Source organism: Plutella xylostella, chromosome 29, assembly GCF_932276165.1.
Source record: "Plutella xylostella chromosome 29, ilPluXylo3.1, whole genome shotgun sequence".
Lineage (NCBI taxonomy): Eukaryota > Metazoa > Arthropoda > Insecta > Lepidoptera > Plutellidae > Plutella > Plutella xylostella.
In genome coordinates, this window is record NC_064009.1 from 738,411 (window position 1) to 759,808 (window position 21,398).

General features: G+C 38.3%; 1 protein-coding gene across 5 annotated transcripts in view; it reads right to left on the bottom strand.

The window, feature by feature from the left end:
- Positions 1 to 7,159: 7,159 nt before the first annotated feature.
- LOC105383612 (C-type lectin 37Db) overlaps positions 7,160 to 21,398 on the bottom strand; it is a 70,975-nt gene continuing 56,736 nt past the window's right edge. For all 5 annotated transcript variants that reach the window (XM_011553692.3, XM_048631552.1, XM_048631551.1 and 2 more), the window contains 2 exons: positions 10,141 to 10,249; positions 7,160 to 7,943 (listed from right to left, as the gene is read on the bottom strand). In XM_011553692.3, the coding sequence (XP_011551994.3) occupies positions 7,693 to 7,943; positions 10,141 to 10,249 (360 nt within the window). In that variant the 3' untranslated portion in view covers positions 7,160 to 7,692. The remainder of the gene's footprint in view (positions 7,944 to 10,140; positions 10,250 to 21,398) is intronic.

Here is a 21,398-nt window from a genome sequence, read left to right on the forward strand (position 1 = left end):
CTGTGCAAATCCGAGTAAAGCTTCGACTTATTCCGCGGCCTGCCACTGCCTGTTAACACTTGACTTTGTGTCCACAGACGAGAACACACATATTTAAAGTACTTATTACCTTTAAACATAGTAAAATTTGGACTTGCAGGTAGACATTCCATTACACAAGTTATCAGGAATAAATGACCCTACACATCAAAGGGTTATTCAGGAAGACTATCAAAAATACACTGCAACAAGAGGTTTTTTTTTACAAATGTGTTGTATTTATATTGAAATCTGCGTTCAAACTGGTTAGGAACAAAGATTTCAAGCTTCTAAACAGAGTCCAAATGTTAAGAAATGTTATTTACCTATATCATTATTAATAGCGATTTAATGAAAAAATTACACCTATTTTTCTGCAAATGTTACATAAAAGCTCAGCAACAATGTCTGGTCCTTATCCTGGTACCTAGAAATGGTGAAGTGTTTTTGACATTCCTGAAAGCAAATATCGTCCTTTGTCTCTTGACATCAAAATTGCATTTTCTGCAATTTCTCGTTATACAACTCTACAGTGACTCTACAGGGAAATGACATTCCATTTCACGCGGAACATGGGCAGGCGATGTCATTACAAATGCAATACATTGAATCGGGCAACATGTAGCTTTTTATTAATGGGCAAGATGACAATTTCTGAAAATGATTTTAAATATTTATAAAAAATATAATATTTCAGTCATACAATTATTATTGAAAAAAAACATTTTTTTTTTTATGAAACGTTTGTAAATTCGCACCAAAACGCAGTCACCAGCGTTGCTGTGACGTCAATCCTCAGTAATTTTCAGTTTTTTTTCCACAATACATTCATCAGAATTAGTTATTTAGATGGTATTGTGTACATAGAAATATAAAGTAAACTTATACTCATAAAAAAAAAACCAAGGAAAAAAAAAAATTAAAACTTCATCAGATAAACACAATATTTTAATGTCTGTCTTACTGTCATCTTGCCCATTAGAGACTATGACAATATACACAATCACTAGAGTCACAAGCAAGCAAGAAAGTTCCAGTGAGAAAAGCATAAAATTACTCAAAAACGGAATCTACAATATTGAAGTACACTTTGACAGTCAAATTTTTATTGCTCGCGAGTGTATTAGTATCATGAATAGACATTTTATTTAAATTTATTCTTACTGTCTTTGCATAGTTTCCGCAAGTTTAAGCCTCTGATATGGGCCATTATCCATGAACACTTTTGGGTAATTTGATTAGACAAGCTTTCCTCAGATTGTAAAAGATCCGTGGTCCTTACCACCATAAAGCATCAAATATCAAATAACTAAAGTTACATAATAATGCGAAAAAAATGCGAAACGAGAATCGCAAGGCACTTGGCCGGAATGCTCCCATTCAAAGGCTTTACCGGTAAATGCAATAGTGATGTGCGTAATGTGCCGGTGTTGTGCCGGTAACACCTCCCTTTTACAGCTTTTAGGTCAAACGTTTAGCTCTAGCCATGTCTGAGTACAGTAGAGGCTGTAAATTATTTGTAGGACCACCAGTATGCCCCGGTTATGATGTCGTCTCCTCAGATGAGTATAAATACAAACTATAATTATGATAACTGAAGTCAAGTATATTCCTAAACCATTCATAAACTCACCCCAATAAGGTCCGCTTTTCTTTCTCATAATGATATACGCCGAACCGCTTAGACTTTAGTCACTCACACACTATAGTCCACTCACAAACTATGTATTATAGACTGCATGTATTTTATACGACGCAAGATTATTTTTTATTATCTCAAACAGCCTTTTCCCTATAATAAAGATACAAAGTATACTTGTCATTTCCTGCATTGTTAAAATGTTATTCATCTTCCACTGTACTATGTGTGTACTATTGTGTTGGAAGCGAGGCGTGATCTAGGCACTCCATGGGGACTAGTTTTGTGTTTTATGGCCTAAGGAGGAACTTTGCTTTTACGCTGATTGTTGGTGCAATGTATTGCGGTAGGTATCACTTTCAGGTACTTATTTATTTATGGATATCTATATTGGTACTTACAGTGCCACAAACTTATCTGTTCCGGTGAGAGCTCACGAAAATGTCTAATATTTCTTCATTCTTTAAGATGTAAAGTTTTCCCGTAATGGTAATTTACCCTTGCGGTTTTAATATACCCATCTAATCTATATAAATGTATTATTTATAAGTAAATAATGAGATATGGACCAATTTAGTTAACTGTCACCGGAACAGATAAGTTTGTCGCACTATACTGCTGAATATAGGTAACTATGGTTAAGATAATTTAGAAAAAAAAACATACTTAGTACTTAGCCTTAATTCCTTTGTGTATAGTCCGTACCAAGGAACATTATACTTCTCTAAGTCCGTACCTATAATCTTCTTAGATGCACTGTAAAGTGGAAGTTGCAAACCGTTTTCCTTTGAACTAATTATTGGAAAACTATTACAAGGACTTAAACGCCACTTGACTCTGTTTGTACTAATACTTAGGTACTAGTTACGTATTAAGGTATAAAACGATGTTTTTATACTGTGTAGGTATGCGCGTATAGGTACTGTGTATCAGTATCAAATATCAGCTCTACCTAAGTCGCTCTACTATGACGCTCTCGAAAATTAAACTACATGGGAGGTAACTGAAAATCAGTGGTTTGTCCCAAAGGGCAAACATATGCGCTGAGTTGCTTCCCTTTTGGTCTGCTTCAACACACACATTTCCCATAATTTTACTGAACCTATCTAATTTGTTGTAACTACTTATGTGTTATGTTTAAGTGGAACAAATAAATGATTTATCCATCTATCTAAGTAGTGTACTTTAAAGTATTTATTCATTTAGCAAAATATTGTTACCTACAGTGTTTTTAAGTGAGCACATAATCCAGAACTATATAGTCAAAACTGTATTTCAGGAGGCAAGGCCCTTCTAAGTTCTAATAAGTATGTTAATACAAAACAAGGTATACCTACTACCTAATAAGATACATTTAGGAAATAAATAATTCTTACCCATAATCCATACGATTATCAAAGTCAGCAGTTTGAAGGAAAGAGTACGGTGACAGTATTTTTCATTACATATGTATAGCATAATAGCAATGCATCACAGTATTCACAGTGTAAGTATTTCAAGTTTCCAGCAGGCATACATCAGCACTATCAACATCGCGTTCGTTAGCTGCTTTTCAGCTCCATTCGCGTTCAGGGGGCGGAAAATTGGGCGCCTCCTGAAAGAGCCTAATTTGTAAACAACTACCTACCACTGCGCTGAGTGCCTCGAGATTTACTGCTTGCTCGCTGCATGGGGGCGGGTGTGGTGTATTGCAATTTGCAACTTAATGTTAGATATGTAGGTACTATTTATTTGTATCCACAAGTGAGTTATATATAAGTATGTTATGTTATGAAAATATGGCTCTAGATTTTCCTGCACCCGCGTCCTTCCCCGTAAAAAAGCCCTTACCAAATATGTAGGAAGAACTTTATTACTTGCTTATCATTTTATTTTGTTATATGTATTCACACTTAAAACTGGGAATACTTATATGCCATATGCGTATCACACCATAGACTGCGAAATCGGGAGGATTTCTACTGCTAGTAGTGCAGAGAAACATACAGATAATGAACTTGATTGGCTTTCCCCACTTATGAAATCAATATATTAATTAAGTTAAAGGTTGACCTGAATTTTTCAATACACTTTTTACTGCCTTGGTTTTATAATATCCCAACAATCTTGTCCTCCTTAAACAGTTAAGCTTCCCGTCTCGTGTAATCTTGGGCCAACCGCCCAGGCTTAGCACAGCTTAGGCAGTGTTGGTGGCGACGAACATCAGACTAAACTTGCTCGATATTAGTTTAGCAATTAAACTGCACGGCAAGCGGTACACAGAAACACCTACATACGTGTTTGAGTATTTAGGCACTGCGGAGGATTCGGAGGTAAAAATACAAGATATACCTATAAGTTGTTGCAAAAAGGGTATACCCCGATTAAGTCGAAAGGGGGTGACTCAGGGAGTCATTCTGATCAACTTTTGTTCTACGACTTTTAGAAATTCAAAAATACCCTTTTTGCAACACGTGTATACCTCTTCAGGTATTGTGTCCTGAAGTGGCGGATAAATTAGTAGGTACATTATAATATGATACTTATGATCGTTATAATGGTGAGGTAGCGCGTCGGGAAAATTGTGTCGTTCTTCGTCAAAGGCCGATGTCAGACAGTTTTTAGGATTTACTGTAAAGTTGTTTTTTACTCACTGACTGTTTCAAAACTAGACGAAATGCAGTTAGGTGCTAAATTTGATCCCAACAATTGTCGGATCAGTTCACCTTACTAAACACACTCGTGAAAACATTCATCATCATCACGACCCATTACGTCCCCACTGCTGGGGCACGGGTCTCCTTCCAATGAAGGAAGGGTTTAGGCCTAGTCCACCACGCTGGCCAAGTGCGGGTTGGTGGACCCCAACACAAGCAAGCTTGTGCTGAGAGAGTTGTCGGGTAAGTCGGCAACCCAACTGTCAGATGTTTTCAAGCCGCCCGAAGGCCTCTGACTAGGCTTAACGACTGCTGCCGAAGCAGCAACCGGGACCCACGGCTTAACGTGCCGTCCGAAGCACGGAAGCGTCCAGAAAAGCACCACTTGAAATTGGTCACCCATCCAATGGCTGACCGTGTCAGTTGTTGCTTAATTTCAGCGATCAGTTACGATCACTGAGGCCCGCTCGACTACGGACGCGTTAAAACATTAATATTTAGTAAAGCTCACTTTTTCATACTGACTGCTCAGTCATGTCAAGGCGGCGTCGTAAGGAGGTAAACCCCCCTAAGGTGGGGTGGGGGAAATTAAGCGTTAAACTCAGATGAGGTTTTTAACGAGTATAAACCACTAGCGGACGGCGAACATCAACTTAATTCGAGATATTTCGCTGCGCTGCCCGGCAAATTATACTCGGTGATGATGAAACACCATTTTTAATTTACATAATAACAGCAGTTGCTGAATTTTGAAATATCTGGAATAATAGTACAATACGTTCTCTTCTATTTTGTAACAGTCGTAGTTAGTATGTTTACTTCTGTTCACAACACATATTTATAGACTCACAGATATTCAAAGATTAAGTTTTATAAGCTCCAACTACTGATAAGCCTGAAAGCTTCGGCGGTTTACATAGGTAGTTTATTGTAACTGTGTGTTCAAACTGAATTCCTATCACTATTACGTGCAAAACATTTCTTGCCATCCACAAATCTTGGTTCGTATATCGAGCGATATGCATGGAAGCGCGGGCTTATTGCGCATTCCTTCCAGTCGACCTGAGGCGATCTGATACGGAATCGATGCATCGAAGTGATTCGATTCAAACGATGCCGGCGATCGGATCGAAAATACCATTTCGTAAATCCAACTCCTACATTCTGCTTAAAGGAAAATTTACCTTACGACGTAGGTTTCATTTATTCTTTAAGTCTCTCCTCCACCCAAAGGTTGCCTGGAAGACATCGCTGTTAGCGATAAGGCCGCCTATTGCGTTGTATTGTAAATTATTATTTGTGTAAATTGTTTTTAAGTCAATAAAGTAGTATTCTATTCTATTCTAGGTTTTACAGATGTTTTTCTTTGATTTAGGTCACGGTATGCTCAAATAGGCAGGGTGGTGATGCGTTTAGGCTTCATACGGATTACTTAATAGGCAAGGCGAAAGATTTTGAAATCCTCTTCCGTAATGCAGATAACCATCTATTGATTACAACAAAACCTTTATTTCGGTAATAAACTTAAGATTTTGGAAATTTAAAGCCATTATTATAATCATTTTTAAATACTGCGCGAAAACAGCTCGCCGTGTCATGGCGTCGTGTGTGACGTCACACTTACGTACGTCAAATTTGTTTACAACAGCAAAGTAAACAAACACTGCGTATTTTTTGTGTTATAAATGAATTCTAAAGTTTATAAGTGGTGTGCAGTGCCTCAGTGCAAAATACATCAATAACGAGACCCAACAAGGTGTTTGTACATGTCCCATACAAGAAAATAATAAGAGATAAATGGTTAAAGCTTGCACGGCGAAACAAACTTCTACGAAACAAACTTCTTCGGCGAAATAAACTTCTACGAGTTTAAAACGAGTTTGATTGCTACTTAGTCATATTTATATCTAGTGTTAAAGATAACGTAGCTAGTCACGTAGCCCGCAGAGCCGACGACCTCTGGAGTACAAAGGTTCTGGAGTGGAGACCCCGTGTCGGCAAACGGCGTGTCGGTCGCCCCCCAACCCGTTGGTCTGATGATCTGCGGAAGGTAGCGGGAAGCCGCTGGATGCAGATGGCGGGTGACCGTTTGGGGTGGCGATCGTTAGGAGAGGCCTATGTCCAACAGTGGACTACAGAAGGCTGAGAGAGAGAGAGAGAGAGAGTTAAAGATAAATACTAATAAAAAAAACTTACAAAGAGGTTTTCACGTTTCTCAATTCGGAAGAGCAAAATTCTTTATTTGTTGCAAGGAACTCGCCCAACATCAATAAATCGATCCTGGGCAAATTTGCACTGTTTGCCTCAACAAAACCTGGTTCCATTGTTAAAGATAGATTCGTGTTATAAAGTCGATAAATCACAAAAACAAATATATATCAATCGTAACGCGCAATCAGTATGTAAGGTAATCAAAACACAGTGAAGCGTACATAAGTATGACGTCATGCGCTGTGATTGGCGTTTCAGTCAAAATGGCCGATTGCAGTATTTTACTCTTTTATTTTATTGAAAATCTTATTAATCTCAATTGTTTAAATAAAACTAAATCAGTTTTTTAAATCCTTTGAATGTGTATTTTCCTCTAAAGTCATTAAATCTTTGATAATGTAATACTGTCGACACGCCTATTACTTAGGCTGACTTTTCCGGCCCAGTTGTAAGTACTAGACTCACTTGTATGTATGGTAATATCCTCGTCTGTATGGAATTGGAGCCAATGGGCTAGACATAGACTATTGTCTGGTGGATCAAGGGATTAGCTGCTAGAATATGAGTACTATTTAAGGCCACGTTCATACAATGCGAGGCAGTAACCTTGTGTATACCCAATAGAAGGAAAATTGGTAAAATAAAAATCAGCCAATAATCTTAAAAACTATTTATTATCAGTTCTTACCATACTTTTTACATGTACCCCCAAGGTAACTATAGTTTATTTGACTAAAGACGCATAATAAGCGCCAAAAAACGAGGTTTATTGTTTTTAATAATAGCGAAAAATAAAAAATGATCTGGCAGTGATGTTTGTTTAAAGAAATAGTAAAATGAGTATTTTTTTTTTGTCTTTACAGTGTCCTACATTACACTCCATTGCTAAAAGTAAGTACACCTAGCGTGTATAAAATAAATAACAGATATGTCGCCCTAGTTTACTTACTGACCTCACAATCTCTTTTGTTGTTATGTTTTAATACCTAACTGTAAACAATTACCTAAAAAAAACACCAATTCATAAATACATTACAGCACATCATACACCTTGACAGAAAAAAAAACTGTCGAACATCCCAAAGTAATGTAACTATTTATGAATAGGAGAATCGCATTTTAACTATAAAAATCAAATGCAGCGCACACGCAACAATATCACACTTTAAACCGACCAATCACACGCCATCAATCGGACCTAACTTCACAGATGAAGAATGTTTCGAAAGAACACGGAGAGTCGTTCCATTTTAGGCCTTTATCATCTCGGTTCCACAGTTCCAAGCAGTTCTCTTCTTCTCCGTTCTCGTATCTGAAGTTGTTGGGTTCCCCCGCGTTCCAGTTGACGAAGGTGAGGGGTCTGCCGTTGGCCATCCAGAAGAAGTTTCCTTCCTCGGCCAGATCTGTCCCGGATGTCCAGAAGTGTTCGCGGCCGTAACCTGGAATTGGAAATGAGTGGATTGAGCATTCAATTGTTAAAATATTCAATTCTGACACCTTATGCATGAATTTTCATCGTCAACGTGAAGTAGAATTCATCGAGTGATTTTGTACGAAAATATGAACAGCGCCCCTGGCGGTCGGTAGCAGAACTAAAATTTGCCTATAAAATTCATCGAGTAAATTTTACTTCACGTTTACGATGAAAATTCATGCTAAGGAGTCAGATGAAAACCGTATAATATAATATAGGTTTTGTCGTAATATACACTTTTTGCAACACCCTGTATATCGTATAAAACAGATATAATAGAAAAATCCAAAGTGTAGCAACTCTTCAACTGTTCTCAATTTGAACATAGTTTAGACATCGTAAAATTTTCAGTGTCATGAAACTTTTCAAACTTTATGGAAGTATGCCATGTATTTTACGAGGCGATCCATACAGCTCTGTAAATTTTACGTCATACTTTATAAACTGGAATGATTGACTTACAAAGCAGTTTAGAACATGTTTAGAGCCATCCACATTTGATTTATGATCTCAGTGCTCAAAAGACTCACAAAAGTTGTCTTATAAATATGAAGAGCTGAAGCGATATATTTGCTGAAAGTTGGTAATGTTGTCCGCAGTGCATGAATCATGTGAAACTTGTTGCCATGAATCAGACACAGCCGAGTTTCAGAACTGTCGAGTCAGCGACCGGAGAACTCAGGGGCAGTGGGCTAATTACTGGAATCCTAGTATCCTATTAATGAATGCGCTTGTAGTTATTGAAATCAAAATGCTATCGCCCATGGATATACTTACCTATACTTTGTGGGTAACATTAAGTTGTATCATGGTGACATATAAATAAAGCAGAAGGGCTAGTACGGGGCGCATTTAAGACGTGACAAGAGTTTTGCATCGCGCTCACTCATATCGCGCAGCCTCAAGAGCGAGCGCGACGGAGAACTCTTGTCACGTCTTAACAGCGCCCTATGCTACAGGGCCAGGCCCTCCTATCGTCTCTACAATATAATTATTAGGTTATTGGTTTTTACAAAAAAGTACGTACTTATACAGGGTTATTTGCAAGTAGACCTGATCCTATCAGGAAGTGATAGAGGAAGGCATTTCCAGTCGATTATACCCTATAATGCATTATCCGAAACTTAATCATTTCTAAGATATTTAATATTTAAAGATTTTTTGAATTTTGGCCAAAATTTCATGTTTAAAACCGAAAATAAAAAAAACTAGCCATATTTCAATACTTTTTATGTTTGTTTAGCATTAGTAACATCTATATATCAATGCATTATAGGGTATAATCGACTGGAAATGCCTTCCTCTATCACCTCCTGAAAGGATCAGGTCTACTTACCAATAACCCTGTATAAAGTATAACAACACATTGAAAAGAAACTTGTTACGTCATCAATAGGCATTTTCTTGAACTAAACCCTGAAAATCGCCGGGATTATGTTTGTTCGAAGAATTTAATCCGTAGACTCTTTCGAAAGGTATTATAAAAATACGGGGAGAAAGAGGATATCTCTTCTACTTCACCGGTTCAATCAAGTCCAAGGAATCCCATAATAATGCAGCTTTGAAAAAACTTAATTAGGTTTGATTTCAGACAGTTGAAAAACAAACAGCGCTCTGATGCCATCCTTTGATCTCTTGCCATTATATTGTCTACTCGGAGGGTCATCTAATTTTCTATAATTACATAGAATAAATACATAGGTACATTAGAGGTTGTGTATAGATAAAAATATAAACGGATGCATATTAAAGACGCCAGAAACTGAAGAACACTACTAAACGACCGACACTGGGCGTTTGAAGAGTCCTGTGTTAAGCGGCAGTTGGCTAACGGGCTGATGATGATTATGGTTTTTCTTCTTATTGTGTCGACGACTACACTACACACACTAAATTTCGTCTAGGAAGGAAGCCAGTCAATTATTTTTTCCATTGCTGCTCGTATAAAAGGTACAGGGGGCTTACTCTATATCACGAAAAACTAAGTTTCGGAGCGATGCTGCACGTCTCTATCTCGTCGTATTAAACGTGCCGATTGCACGACACCTTTTATTCGCTCGTATTTCATCATCATATAGAGTAACCCTCCACAGCCGTTGATACGCCACGCCACTCGTCACGACTCCCTCCTTATACTAGGGTAACCTATAATCAGTGCTCACCGGAGTCCTTGACGTACTTCTCCAGCTTGTCGTTCTCTTCCTGCGAGGACACGGAGGCGAGGTGCATGCCGTGGAACCGGCAGTACTGCTGCGCCTTGAACCAGTTCGCCTGAGGATGGAGAGAAGGAGGTGGTTAGTTTTTTAGTTAATTCTTTATTGCACATTATTATTATTAAATTCTTTATTGCACAAAGTAAATTGGTACAAAGGCAAACTTAATGCTAGCAGCATTTTCTACCAGTTAACTTTTAATAATATCACACACAGCATATAATATCCTACTAATATTATAAATGGGATAGTTTGTGAAAATGTGTGTGTGTATGTTTGTTGCCTCTTCACGTCAAAACGGCTGAATCGATTTTAATGAAATTTAGTATGTAATTAGCTGATATTTAGGATTAACCACATAGACTACTTTTTAAACCGGTAGTCCTACTGGTAAAGCTTTTTAAGGCGAAGCGAAGCTCGCGGGAACCGCAAGTAAGAAATAAAGGTACAGGCTCAATGCTAAGAGCTATTCTACCAGCCAACCTACAGGAGGTACAAGAAACTAGTACAAAGGTGTGCAAAAAAATCGTTTCAATCTGGATATCGAAATCGACGTGTTATTAATAATTAGTTATTTGGGTTATGTACCTAGTTACAACGTTAATGGTGAATGCAAACATTGAGAGGAAACCAGCAACCCTCAGTAGTGTAAGCGTATCAATACCCAGTGGACCAGAATGCTCTATTTCCCACCATCGTAAGCGTAGAATCGTAAAGGAGTTTAGACCTTAAGTGGGGATGCACACAGACTCCATTCGATTCGAATGATCCATGTGCAAGAACTGCAACAACCCTGAAGGACCAGCAGAAAACAAAGAAAGAAGGATCACTGGCTTGCAATTACAAACTTCCAAACATTTATATAAGTTTATCGTAACTCGTAAGACAATAGGTCAACTCTGATGTAAATAAATACATTAAGTGCCAATTTCTCCATAGCCCTTTCGAACCTGAGATTTTTTTTCTATCATATGTTAAAAAAATTAGCATAATATTGCCTTTTATGCCTAAAAGGACCAGGAAAAAATAATAAAAAAAATCATGCATTTTCCGTTTTCCCGGAAAAGCCATAGCACGTTCGTGCTATCTGGGTTTCAATACCACTAAAACACAATTGTGCATTACCATATTTTACTTAGGATACCTATTTAACTGACTGAAATAAAAAACAGAAAATATGTATTAAACACTTTCTTAAATCAATCATTGCAACAATATTATAAAAAATATTAAAAAAACTAAAGCTTTTTGACTATTTTTTAAATTCTAATGATAATAATATATTTTTGAATTCCGAAACATAAATAACATATTTAAGGCGTGAAAAATGAAAGCGAAGTGCATATTAAGGTACAATACTAAAAATAAATCATTATTAGCTTAAATCTTAAGTTTCAGCATATATTGAAAATAATTATAATAATGATAATCATAAAATAGCAGGGCAGGTTCTGGCCAGCTGTTGGGAATTAGGGACTCCACCCACCAGATTCTACGGAGAACCCCTGTTCCTCGTCTCTGGCTTGCCTTTACTGGTTGTCCAGAACACTGAAGAGGAACAGGATCTCCCACCCCTTGCTTGGCTGGTTTGAGTGGTGTTTCGCTAGAGCAGAAATGCTCAAAGACGGATGTTTTACCCAGTAAGGTATTATAGAGATCTTCACCCATAACTTGATTATTCTGAGAGCTGTGGAATCCCTCTCCATCCTTAGTACCTCATGTCATGTTGCCCCCTTGCTGCTACGCCACTGCAATGTGCTAGCGACTGTTTTGGGGGGGTGGGGGTTCATTGGCTGTGTGTGCAAGTCACCCCCTGCCTTTTTATCCATGTGCAAAATATATAGGTCAGACAGGAGCCATAGTCCTTCCATAGTCCCAGTTACCCAGTCCATTTAGCACCCATTCCATAACCCTTTATTTATTTTCTCCATATCTTAGAACAGTCCAGCACCAACTGGGGGGTTTCTTTGGGCTTTCTTCTATAGTCTAAGTAGGGAATATCGTCGGTTGGTGTCACATTTCATACAGATTAATTTTGTCAAACCGGTCCCTTCATAATAATTTGGCCCATGAACGCCTTCCAAATGTCTGGGACCCCATGGAACTGGTTCATGGAACGAAGAGTACTATTATTATGACAAAAACTACCTCATGCAATTTTGTGCATTTGTACATTTTGAACCTGAACCGCACATTTGTGCGTTTCAGTTTTGTCGGTCAAAAATGATCACGGAATCATTGTGTTGTGCAAACTTTACTATGCTAACAACAAAGATAAGACTGTAATATTACAATGTAGCATAAAATATGTGAAGAAAATTAGCTAAAACAGCAAAATTACATTTATTTCTAAACACGCTCGCTGTCAGGTTCAAGGAACGCCGCCAATTTCTTCGCCTGTCACAGGCCAACTGATTTCAAATATCAACCACAATTTTTTTAGCCATTTACAACGATACGCACAAACGATGCGTTTCGGTTCCACGCGGTGAAATAAGTTTAATGCTAAAGTAGAATTTCTAAAAAATCGAGCGCACATTCGTATCATTCAGGTTTGAAAGGGATAGTCGGTTATCTAACCGACAGGGATTGATTTATAAATTAAACGTCATCTCCATATAAAAATCATAACAGATGTGTCAAAAGTCAACCACTACTCCCTGGTTATTATGCTCTAACCGACTATGGAGAAATTGAGAAATTGACGATGGTGATGTCTTCATCTGTACCCACTTATTGTAAACATTGTTCACTATTAGTCCAATACTAATTGAACTATGTTTGCATTAAACATGATCAACTTTCTAAAAATCCTATCAAACAGACAATGCGTATATGACTAGTAAACATTCCATTTTAAAATGAAATCAAATGATTTTATTAGGTCGGTATAACTTTCCCCTTTCCGTTATGTAAGTTGTAAATAATTTTCACTTCTTGGCTTCTATCATTTGGATGTCTTAAGGTTTGTAAATAATTTTATCACACTACAATATGATCAAAATAAAATAAAAAGTATTTTATTTCAGGTTAGTTACACTCATATTAAACATACCCTTAGCCTTAGGGTTAGCATATAACTCTTATAAGCGACATCACATAGGTATATTATTATGTACCTATGTTTCAGAGTCAGGGCGGAAAGTATTTGAAGAGTTTTGTACATAACATAGATCATGCTGATGAATTTAGGCAACTGGTGTGACAACTACCGCCCTACCTAGTACTTACTTACTTAGGCATTTATATTAGGCATACCTAATATAAATACATACTTACACTTAAAATAAGTACCTTTTGTAGTTCCTTATAACTTATAACCTATTCCACGGGGAAATACACCTTAATTATCTTTTTTGTTATGGACGTAAGTATCTAACGTAATAGCAATCATCTTTATTCAGACCCAATTTAGTTGTCAAATATTATGATAGAGTAAAAAAAGTGTGTAATAGCCGTACCATAGACAACTTGTTATTGTATATAATGAAAATTATAGTTCTATTCCTGACTTTGCATAATATAACCTTGCCTTTATACTTGCTATGTACTTATAATATATGTGATACGGTTATCTTGATAATTATACTTTATATTTCATTTATTAGTAGAGATCCTTTCTAAAGAAGGCAGATACATATTATTCACCACATTTATTTTTCTTTTAGTGATAACACAATCACCTAACTCCGAAATATAACTAATGCAGACATCTATTTAAACAATGGAAGTAAGGCGCCGTGTTCGATTCCCGGCCGAGGCATTTAAGGCATTTATACCCTATATTGAAAATTTGGCAGACGAACCTTCATCATAAGTCGTCACGTCATCGCTGCTCTTATCAATCAACACACATAACAGTGCTATAACACGTGCATGTAGGTCGATCAGTCGGTCGACCAGTACGACAACCGGTCCAGTGAAAGTGGAGGAATCTCGACTGACTGAGACTGTTTGAGAGCAGAGCTCAATGGTATAGGGTAGTTAAAAAAGTTAAAGTCAGAGTCAAAAAGTTTTATGCATCGTAAATATTGTTGTTATGAAACTATGCTACACGTTTGGAAAGGGCCTTTAACCTATCAGAGGACTTCTATGGATGGCAATCATAAACTATTATTCTTCGTATATGCTGAAACACAGTGCAAAGAATGCATTGCAGTGGTGGAATGTATACAGATACACTTTTACCAGTGAAGTTCCCGTTGCCAGGGCAATGTACTTACCCCATATAATGATTCCATTATGGGAAAATATCTTTATTTACGCGATCTTTATAAGTTTTTTTTGACACAAACGTCACACATAAACCTCCACCCTGTATGTAATAGCATATATTGTAACTATACATAAATAGGTACGGTGGCCTGCGCCTAAAAGTATACAAGCGGAATTTTAAAATAGTGATCTCAAGAAAATGTTGCTCAAGCACATCCACATAAACACCACTGCTACACACATCACACACAACACGTCCCCGGATTTATAACAGACTAGCTGTTCCCGCGCGCTTCGCTTCGTCTTAAAAAGTTTTCCCGTGGGAATTCCGGGATAAAAAGTAGCCTATGTTCTTTCCCAGGGTCTAGACCGTATGTATAACAAATTTCATTCAAATCCGTTCAGTAGTTTTGGCGTGAAAGAGTAACAGACAGACAGACAGACAGACAGACACAGTTACTTTCGCATTTATAATATTAGTTAGGATGTAGCTGGTCCCTTCATCATCAGGGATCGCTATTTTAAAAACTCCGCCTGTATACTATTAGGCGCAGGCCACCGTACATTAGATTCGAGAGTGCATAACATATTCATAAATATTACATGATATTACCTACATCTCATTCTTATTTATTTTCCATTGTATCTGCTTATGGACCGGAAATAAGAATGGTATAATTGAGCACTCAACCAATATTAGATTAAACCAACACAATAATAAAAGAAAAAGAAAGCATGCATTGTCCGGTCACTCGATAACGGTTTTACGAGCTCTCGAGATTGATTCCCAAGTCCAACCAATTCGAAAATAAAATAGAATAAAATGTGTTTTACAAGGTAATTTAACAAGATAAATAATATGAATAGACTATAGCATTTGGAAAGAACAAACAGTTATATATACCTTATTTTGAATAAAATATTTTGTTTCCCTTAACTATCATATTTAAAACTAAATAGGGTCTAAATAAAGATGATTTCTATAACGTAAAGAACTGTCTATAATATTCCCTACTCTATGCACTCGACTCGAGTGACACGTTCCAAAGACAGCAGACGCACAAATCTCACTCACATCTCGTATGACGCAACTCGCGTGAGTCCGTGTAGGTATGTAGGTGAGTAGACACAGGTAATGTAGGTAAGTGAATAAGTAATGTGCTCCTGCGGTTTTGTCACTTGTGCAACGTGAGTTTGATTACTTAGGTACCTGATGTGATGGCTTTCTTAATAAGTAGGTAAGTAATTAGAGTTGATTATTAGTAGTTAGTATTTTCTATGTGCTAACTGCTAATTTTGGTTTTAAAGTGTTTGGGTTAAAAATAGACTGTTAAAATATATATTTTTAATCGCAATCTATTAGCAGTTAGCACTTAAGGTAAATATTTTTATTGTGTTCACTCAGTAGGTATTTTCTTGCGGTTGTGTTGAGGAATTTCACCAACTTCCGTGAGGGACAGTTTACGTACGCTCCAGTGACAGTGTTATGTAAAAAGTCCTTCGGGGCACATCCTAGACCTGAAACCCTCTATACTCTATAACCACTGCGCTATCCGGTCATCCGTAACTTATCGAAAGAGAAAAATTATCATCGAATATTTTTATAGCAAAATTAGTCATGGCTCATGGTGAATCCGAAGTACTAAACCAACGTAGTACTTACTTATTTTTTTTCATAAAATATTTTTCTTAGAGCTTGTAAATTGGCTGTAGCATCAAAAGACGCTTTATTTTTATCACTGTCCGAAGGCCGGGTTTATATTCAGTCTTAAATTTTCAGCTTTTTGCACTCAATTGTTACCCGATATCCTCTTTATGCTTACTAATATTATAGACGAGAAAGTTGGAGAGTACTTTTGTGACTATTTCACGGGAAAACGGCTAAACCAATTATTACAGGTAACTAGCTGTTCCCGCGCGCTTCGCTTCGCCTTAAAAAGTTTTCCCGTGGGAATTCCTGGATAAAAAGTAGCCTATGTTCTTTCCCAGGGTCGAGACCGTATGTATACCAAATTTCATTCAAATCCGTTCAGTAGTTTTGGAGTGAAAGAGTAACAGACAGACAGACAGACAGACAGACAGACAGACACAGTTACTTTCGCATTTATAATATTAGTTAGGATGTAGAAAGCGTACACCCTGGACTGCCATAAAGGCTGCCATTAACCTATACGGCCGAACGGAGCTGTTATCCAATATTTTATCATAGTGTTTTTTTCACGTGTGCCTTACTAGATAGCCAGTTACTATACCTAGTACCTTCCTAAAGTATCTAAATCGCATTGACATATATATTACTGCGTAAGGACAGGCCCAAACACATAAGAAAATGGCACCCGCGCGTTGGCCCTAAAATAGACATTTTAGGGCCAACGGTCCTCAGTCGACAGTTGTCTGTGACGGAGAGATAGTCTTTGTTTCTTGTGAAAATATGCCTATTTTTGTTGTGAAAGGCTACAAAAACTATGATACGAAGGTCAAAAAGGAATATGGAATATCGTATCATCCTTAATAAATAAATAAACACATTTTAAAGCGATAATTATTTTACTACCAAAGTCTACAATGGCCGCACGATGCAACCTTGTACGGACGTCCGCATGCAACTCACTCACATTATTATGTACCTACTGTCCGGTGACGGTAAAATATGAACGCACGTACAAGGTTGCGTCGTCAGGATAAGTAGCTCGGCTCTGACATAGTTCCAACAAATTATGACAGATGGCAGTTATTTTGCTTGTATGAAGAAGGTTTGAGTAAAATGTTCTGAAGGGCGTATCCTTCCTTTTGAAATCATTGCTAAATCGTCAGGTCGTCAGCGGCTCGCTGAGGCAGCGTTGCAGAAGGGTTACTCTATACTGACGAAAAACTGACGAACGAGAGCTGTCGTGCAATCGGCACGTTTAATACAACGACATACAGTAGTGGCTCCGAATCTTAGTTCTTAGTTAGTTTTTCGTCACATGGAGTGACCCCCCTGCAGCGCTGGATCGCCACGTTATTTCCGCTCGGTCGCGCTCTAAGCTAATTCTGTGGAAGCTGCCGGTTACATACAACTTACACACGTATTATATGTATGTACGATATCCTGTGCACTGCCTTCAGTGTAGCAGGAGGCCGATAAATACGAAAAGTAACTTCAAATTGAAATGATTTATGAAAAAATGATTAATTAGCTACTTTAACCAAAGAATTTGAAAAATAACAACAAAAAATTGTATTTAGCTAGGTAGCAAGTTAAAAGATTTCACACGGCCTGTGTCATAGACAAGGGCAAATGTGCGAGATTAATAAAATAAATGAATTGAGTTACAATATTTCCGAAAAGCCACCGTTTATGATGTACTTACTTAGTACTTTCTTATAGCATTTTCAATGCAATTGAACTTGATATAAAATTTTCTTCATTATAGTAATAATAACTACTATAGTAATACTCTAGCTTTGTAAATTGTTAAACTTAAACTAAAATCTTTTACTTAATTAGATTTTCAAAGATAAAAACCCTAAACAATGTTATTTCGATAAGTTACTAACTACTTTTGTGTACTATATCGGTGAGTGACCACTGATCCTCATCTTACAGGTTTTTACCTAGTTTGAGTATCAGGGGACATATTATTCATGCATATATAGCTTATATATAGCTTACATCTATGCTTGTTAACTTTGTTTTTGTAATTAAGTTTAAGTTTGGCTATGAAATAAATTATTATTATTTTTATTATTATAGTGTAACGATCTCCATAAACATCAGCGCATCACTACTACTGAATGAACGAGCAGCAATGAGTGAGCTAACTCGGAGCGCGGCGACGTGAGCGAACGAACGAACCGAAGCCCTTATAAGGCGCCCCACCGCCGACGGAGGTTCAGTTGTGCTGCGTACGGCGTAGCTTCCACACCTCTGGAACTACCTGGACCGGCTTAACTACCTCCTTGCTAGGGCATGCGTACGGGAGTACTTCGTTCGCGAATACTTCACGGACCGTGCATTCTTTCTGATAATACCTAAAGTTCAAAGTGAATTTAATTGAGTTGTAATCTTGTTTACTTATCTAAATAAAAGTTAGTGTTTTTGTACAAAGTTGTTTAGTCTGCCCCATCACAATCTGGCGACCAACGTGCCGGCGAGTTCCCCGGCTTACTACATTACAAGTAAAGGACGGAAGACTACAACTACAGTACCTAAGGAAAAACACAAGATGGCAAACTTAAGTCAGGATCAGTTTGCACAATTACTAGCGGCGGTGCGTCCTCAGAGAAGCGGATCCCTAGCAGCGTGTACACATTCCTACAGTGGAGAAAAGGATCCCGAACAACTAGAAGCGTTCCTAGCTGCAGTAAATGTTTACAAAAAAATTGAAAATATCACTGACGATGACGCCTTGACTGGCTTACCTCTCCTTCTTCGTGGTGAAGCTGCTACTTGGTGGCAAGGAATAAAAGATAGTGTTAAGACTTGGAGTGACTTTGAGACTCGTATAAGAAATGCTTTTGCACCGAAGAAACCTGCATACATTATATACCAAGAAATTATGTCCGAAAAACAACAAGCACAACAGTCAACAGAAAATTTCATTGCTAAGAAGCGAATGCTTTTTTCACAACTACCCTCAAAACCCGGACATTCCGAAGAACAACAAATTGACATGATTTATGGTCTGTTGCGTCTAGAAATCCGCACTGGGGTGGTGCGCAGCCGTGTTGACACCTTCGACAAACTACTGGAAGGAGCAAGATCCGTAGAAAGGGACTTAGTAGAAAGACAACAAAGTACTTCAATGGAAAGACAACAAGGTACCTCGAATAAATTCAAGACAATGGTTACCCCTCGTCCAAAGGTACGTTGCGGCTTCTGTCGTCTCCCGGGTCACACAGGCGAAGAATGTAGAAAGAGGCAAAAGGCTGAGAGTATGCAAAAGGATACGGTTATTCCGCCTAAATTCGTTGAGGCTGTGACACAGGTTCCATCACCGTCACGCCCTAAATTCAGCTGTTACGGGTGTGGTGCACCAGGAGTAGTACACGCCAATTGTCCTGTGTGCAGTAGCAAGAAGCCAACTGTAAATGACCTCAAAGAAAAGATTGAAAACGTCAGTTTCTGCGCTGTAAATGTGGAAACTGATGCTAGAGCCAGACCTGTTGTGTACATCAGCATCGATGACATGCATGGAGTGGCACACATTGATACGTGTGCGAAGTCAAGTATCGCATCATACAAACTGTATTGTTGCCTGAAAGCTAAAGGGTACAGATTTAATGAGAAGCTGGTTTCGGTAACGCTCGCAGATGGGCTAACTAAAGAACAAACCGTTTTAGCTACGAGAGTCACTGTTAAGATCTGTGGGTATATGGTACCGACAACTTTTAATGTATTGCCTGATGCTCAGAATAATAAGACACTTCTGGGAATAGGGTTCATTCAGGATGCAAAGATGATTCTGGATCTGCCACTGTTCACCTGGCACTGCCTTGAAGACCCAGAGACCGTCTACGAGCTATATAAAGAGGATTTCGCAGTCTTTGACGATCAAAGCACTAATGAATGCTCCATGGTAGACCTCCAGGAATTCGGAATGCCTGAGTTGATTTCACCGATGAATAATACTCCAGAAGCAGTTGTATCAGCAGTGGCAGCGGTAGTACCAGCAAGTTCTAAGACTGACGTTAATAGAGGCCGACGAAACTCCTGTCCCATGGAAGATGCTAGCCTTCCAACAGAGACTGCCTGCATACCATATAGGTTGATACCTATCGACCTGTCTAGTCCTCCGAAACGGACAAAAGTTTTTGATGGATACTCACCTCGTCTGAACTACATGATGAGAGATGCTCAGATGAATGCAGTTGATGATGAAGCCACATTGTCTCCAAATTCAATGGCTCTCTTTACTGTTCCTGACGATACAGACATAAGGATCGATTCCATTGATGTAGCCGAGATTGGTGTAGGACTAAAAGAAGATCAAAGGAACAAGTTGGAAGAACTTCTGAAAAGCAATGAACATGTTTTCAAAAGCAATGGACATCCTACACCACTCACTGAACACTCAATAGAGACAGGCGAGAACGCACCTATTTCCGTTCCACCTTACCGATTGTCGGCGCCTAGAAGGAAGATCTTGGAACAAGAAATCGAAGAAATGTTGAAAGGAGGGATCATAGAACCATGCGCTTCACCCTGGGCTGCACCAGTTGTCATGGTACCGAAGCCAGATGGCCAATTTAGAGTATGTGTCGATTATAGACGCCTAAATTCGATCACCACTCCAGATTCATACCCGATTCCAAGAATAGATGATCTTCTGCATGATGCAAAGCCGACTCCTTTCATGTCCTCAATTGACCTCAAGTCTGGCTATTGGCAAGTTGGTGTACGTGAGACCGATAAAGACAAAACTGCATTCATCACACCATTCGGAATTTACAGATTCAATAGAATGCCGTTCGGGTTGCGAAATGCACCTGCCACCTTCCAGAGGTTGATAGACAGATTCCGAATAAGCCTAAATGTGAAGATACTCGGATATTTGGATGATTTGATCCTGTTCTCTGCCTCCTTTGAACAGCACCTGGAAGATTTACAGCAAGTCTTTAACAGATTCCGAGAGTATAATCTAACTGCTAACTCGAAGAAGTGCCGGTTCTGTTGTGAATCTATAAAATACTTGGGTCATTACATAACTCCTGAAGGGCTGAAGATGGATCCAGAAAGGATCTCTGCAATCCTAGACTTACCACCACCTAGGAACCTGAAGCACCTGATATCATTTCTACAAACTTGTTCGTGGTATCGTCGGTTCATAATGAATTTCTCTGCAGTGGCAGAGCCCCTCACAAGACTGACGAAGAAAAATGCAATTTGGTTATGGGGGTCAGAACAGCAAAGTGCATATGAAGATTTGAAGCACCGACTTACATCTGCACCAATACTCGGACAAGCTGATGAAAGCAAACCCTATATCATTAAGAGTGATGCAAGTAAC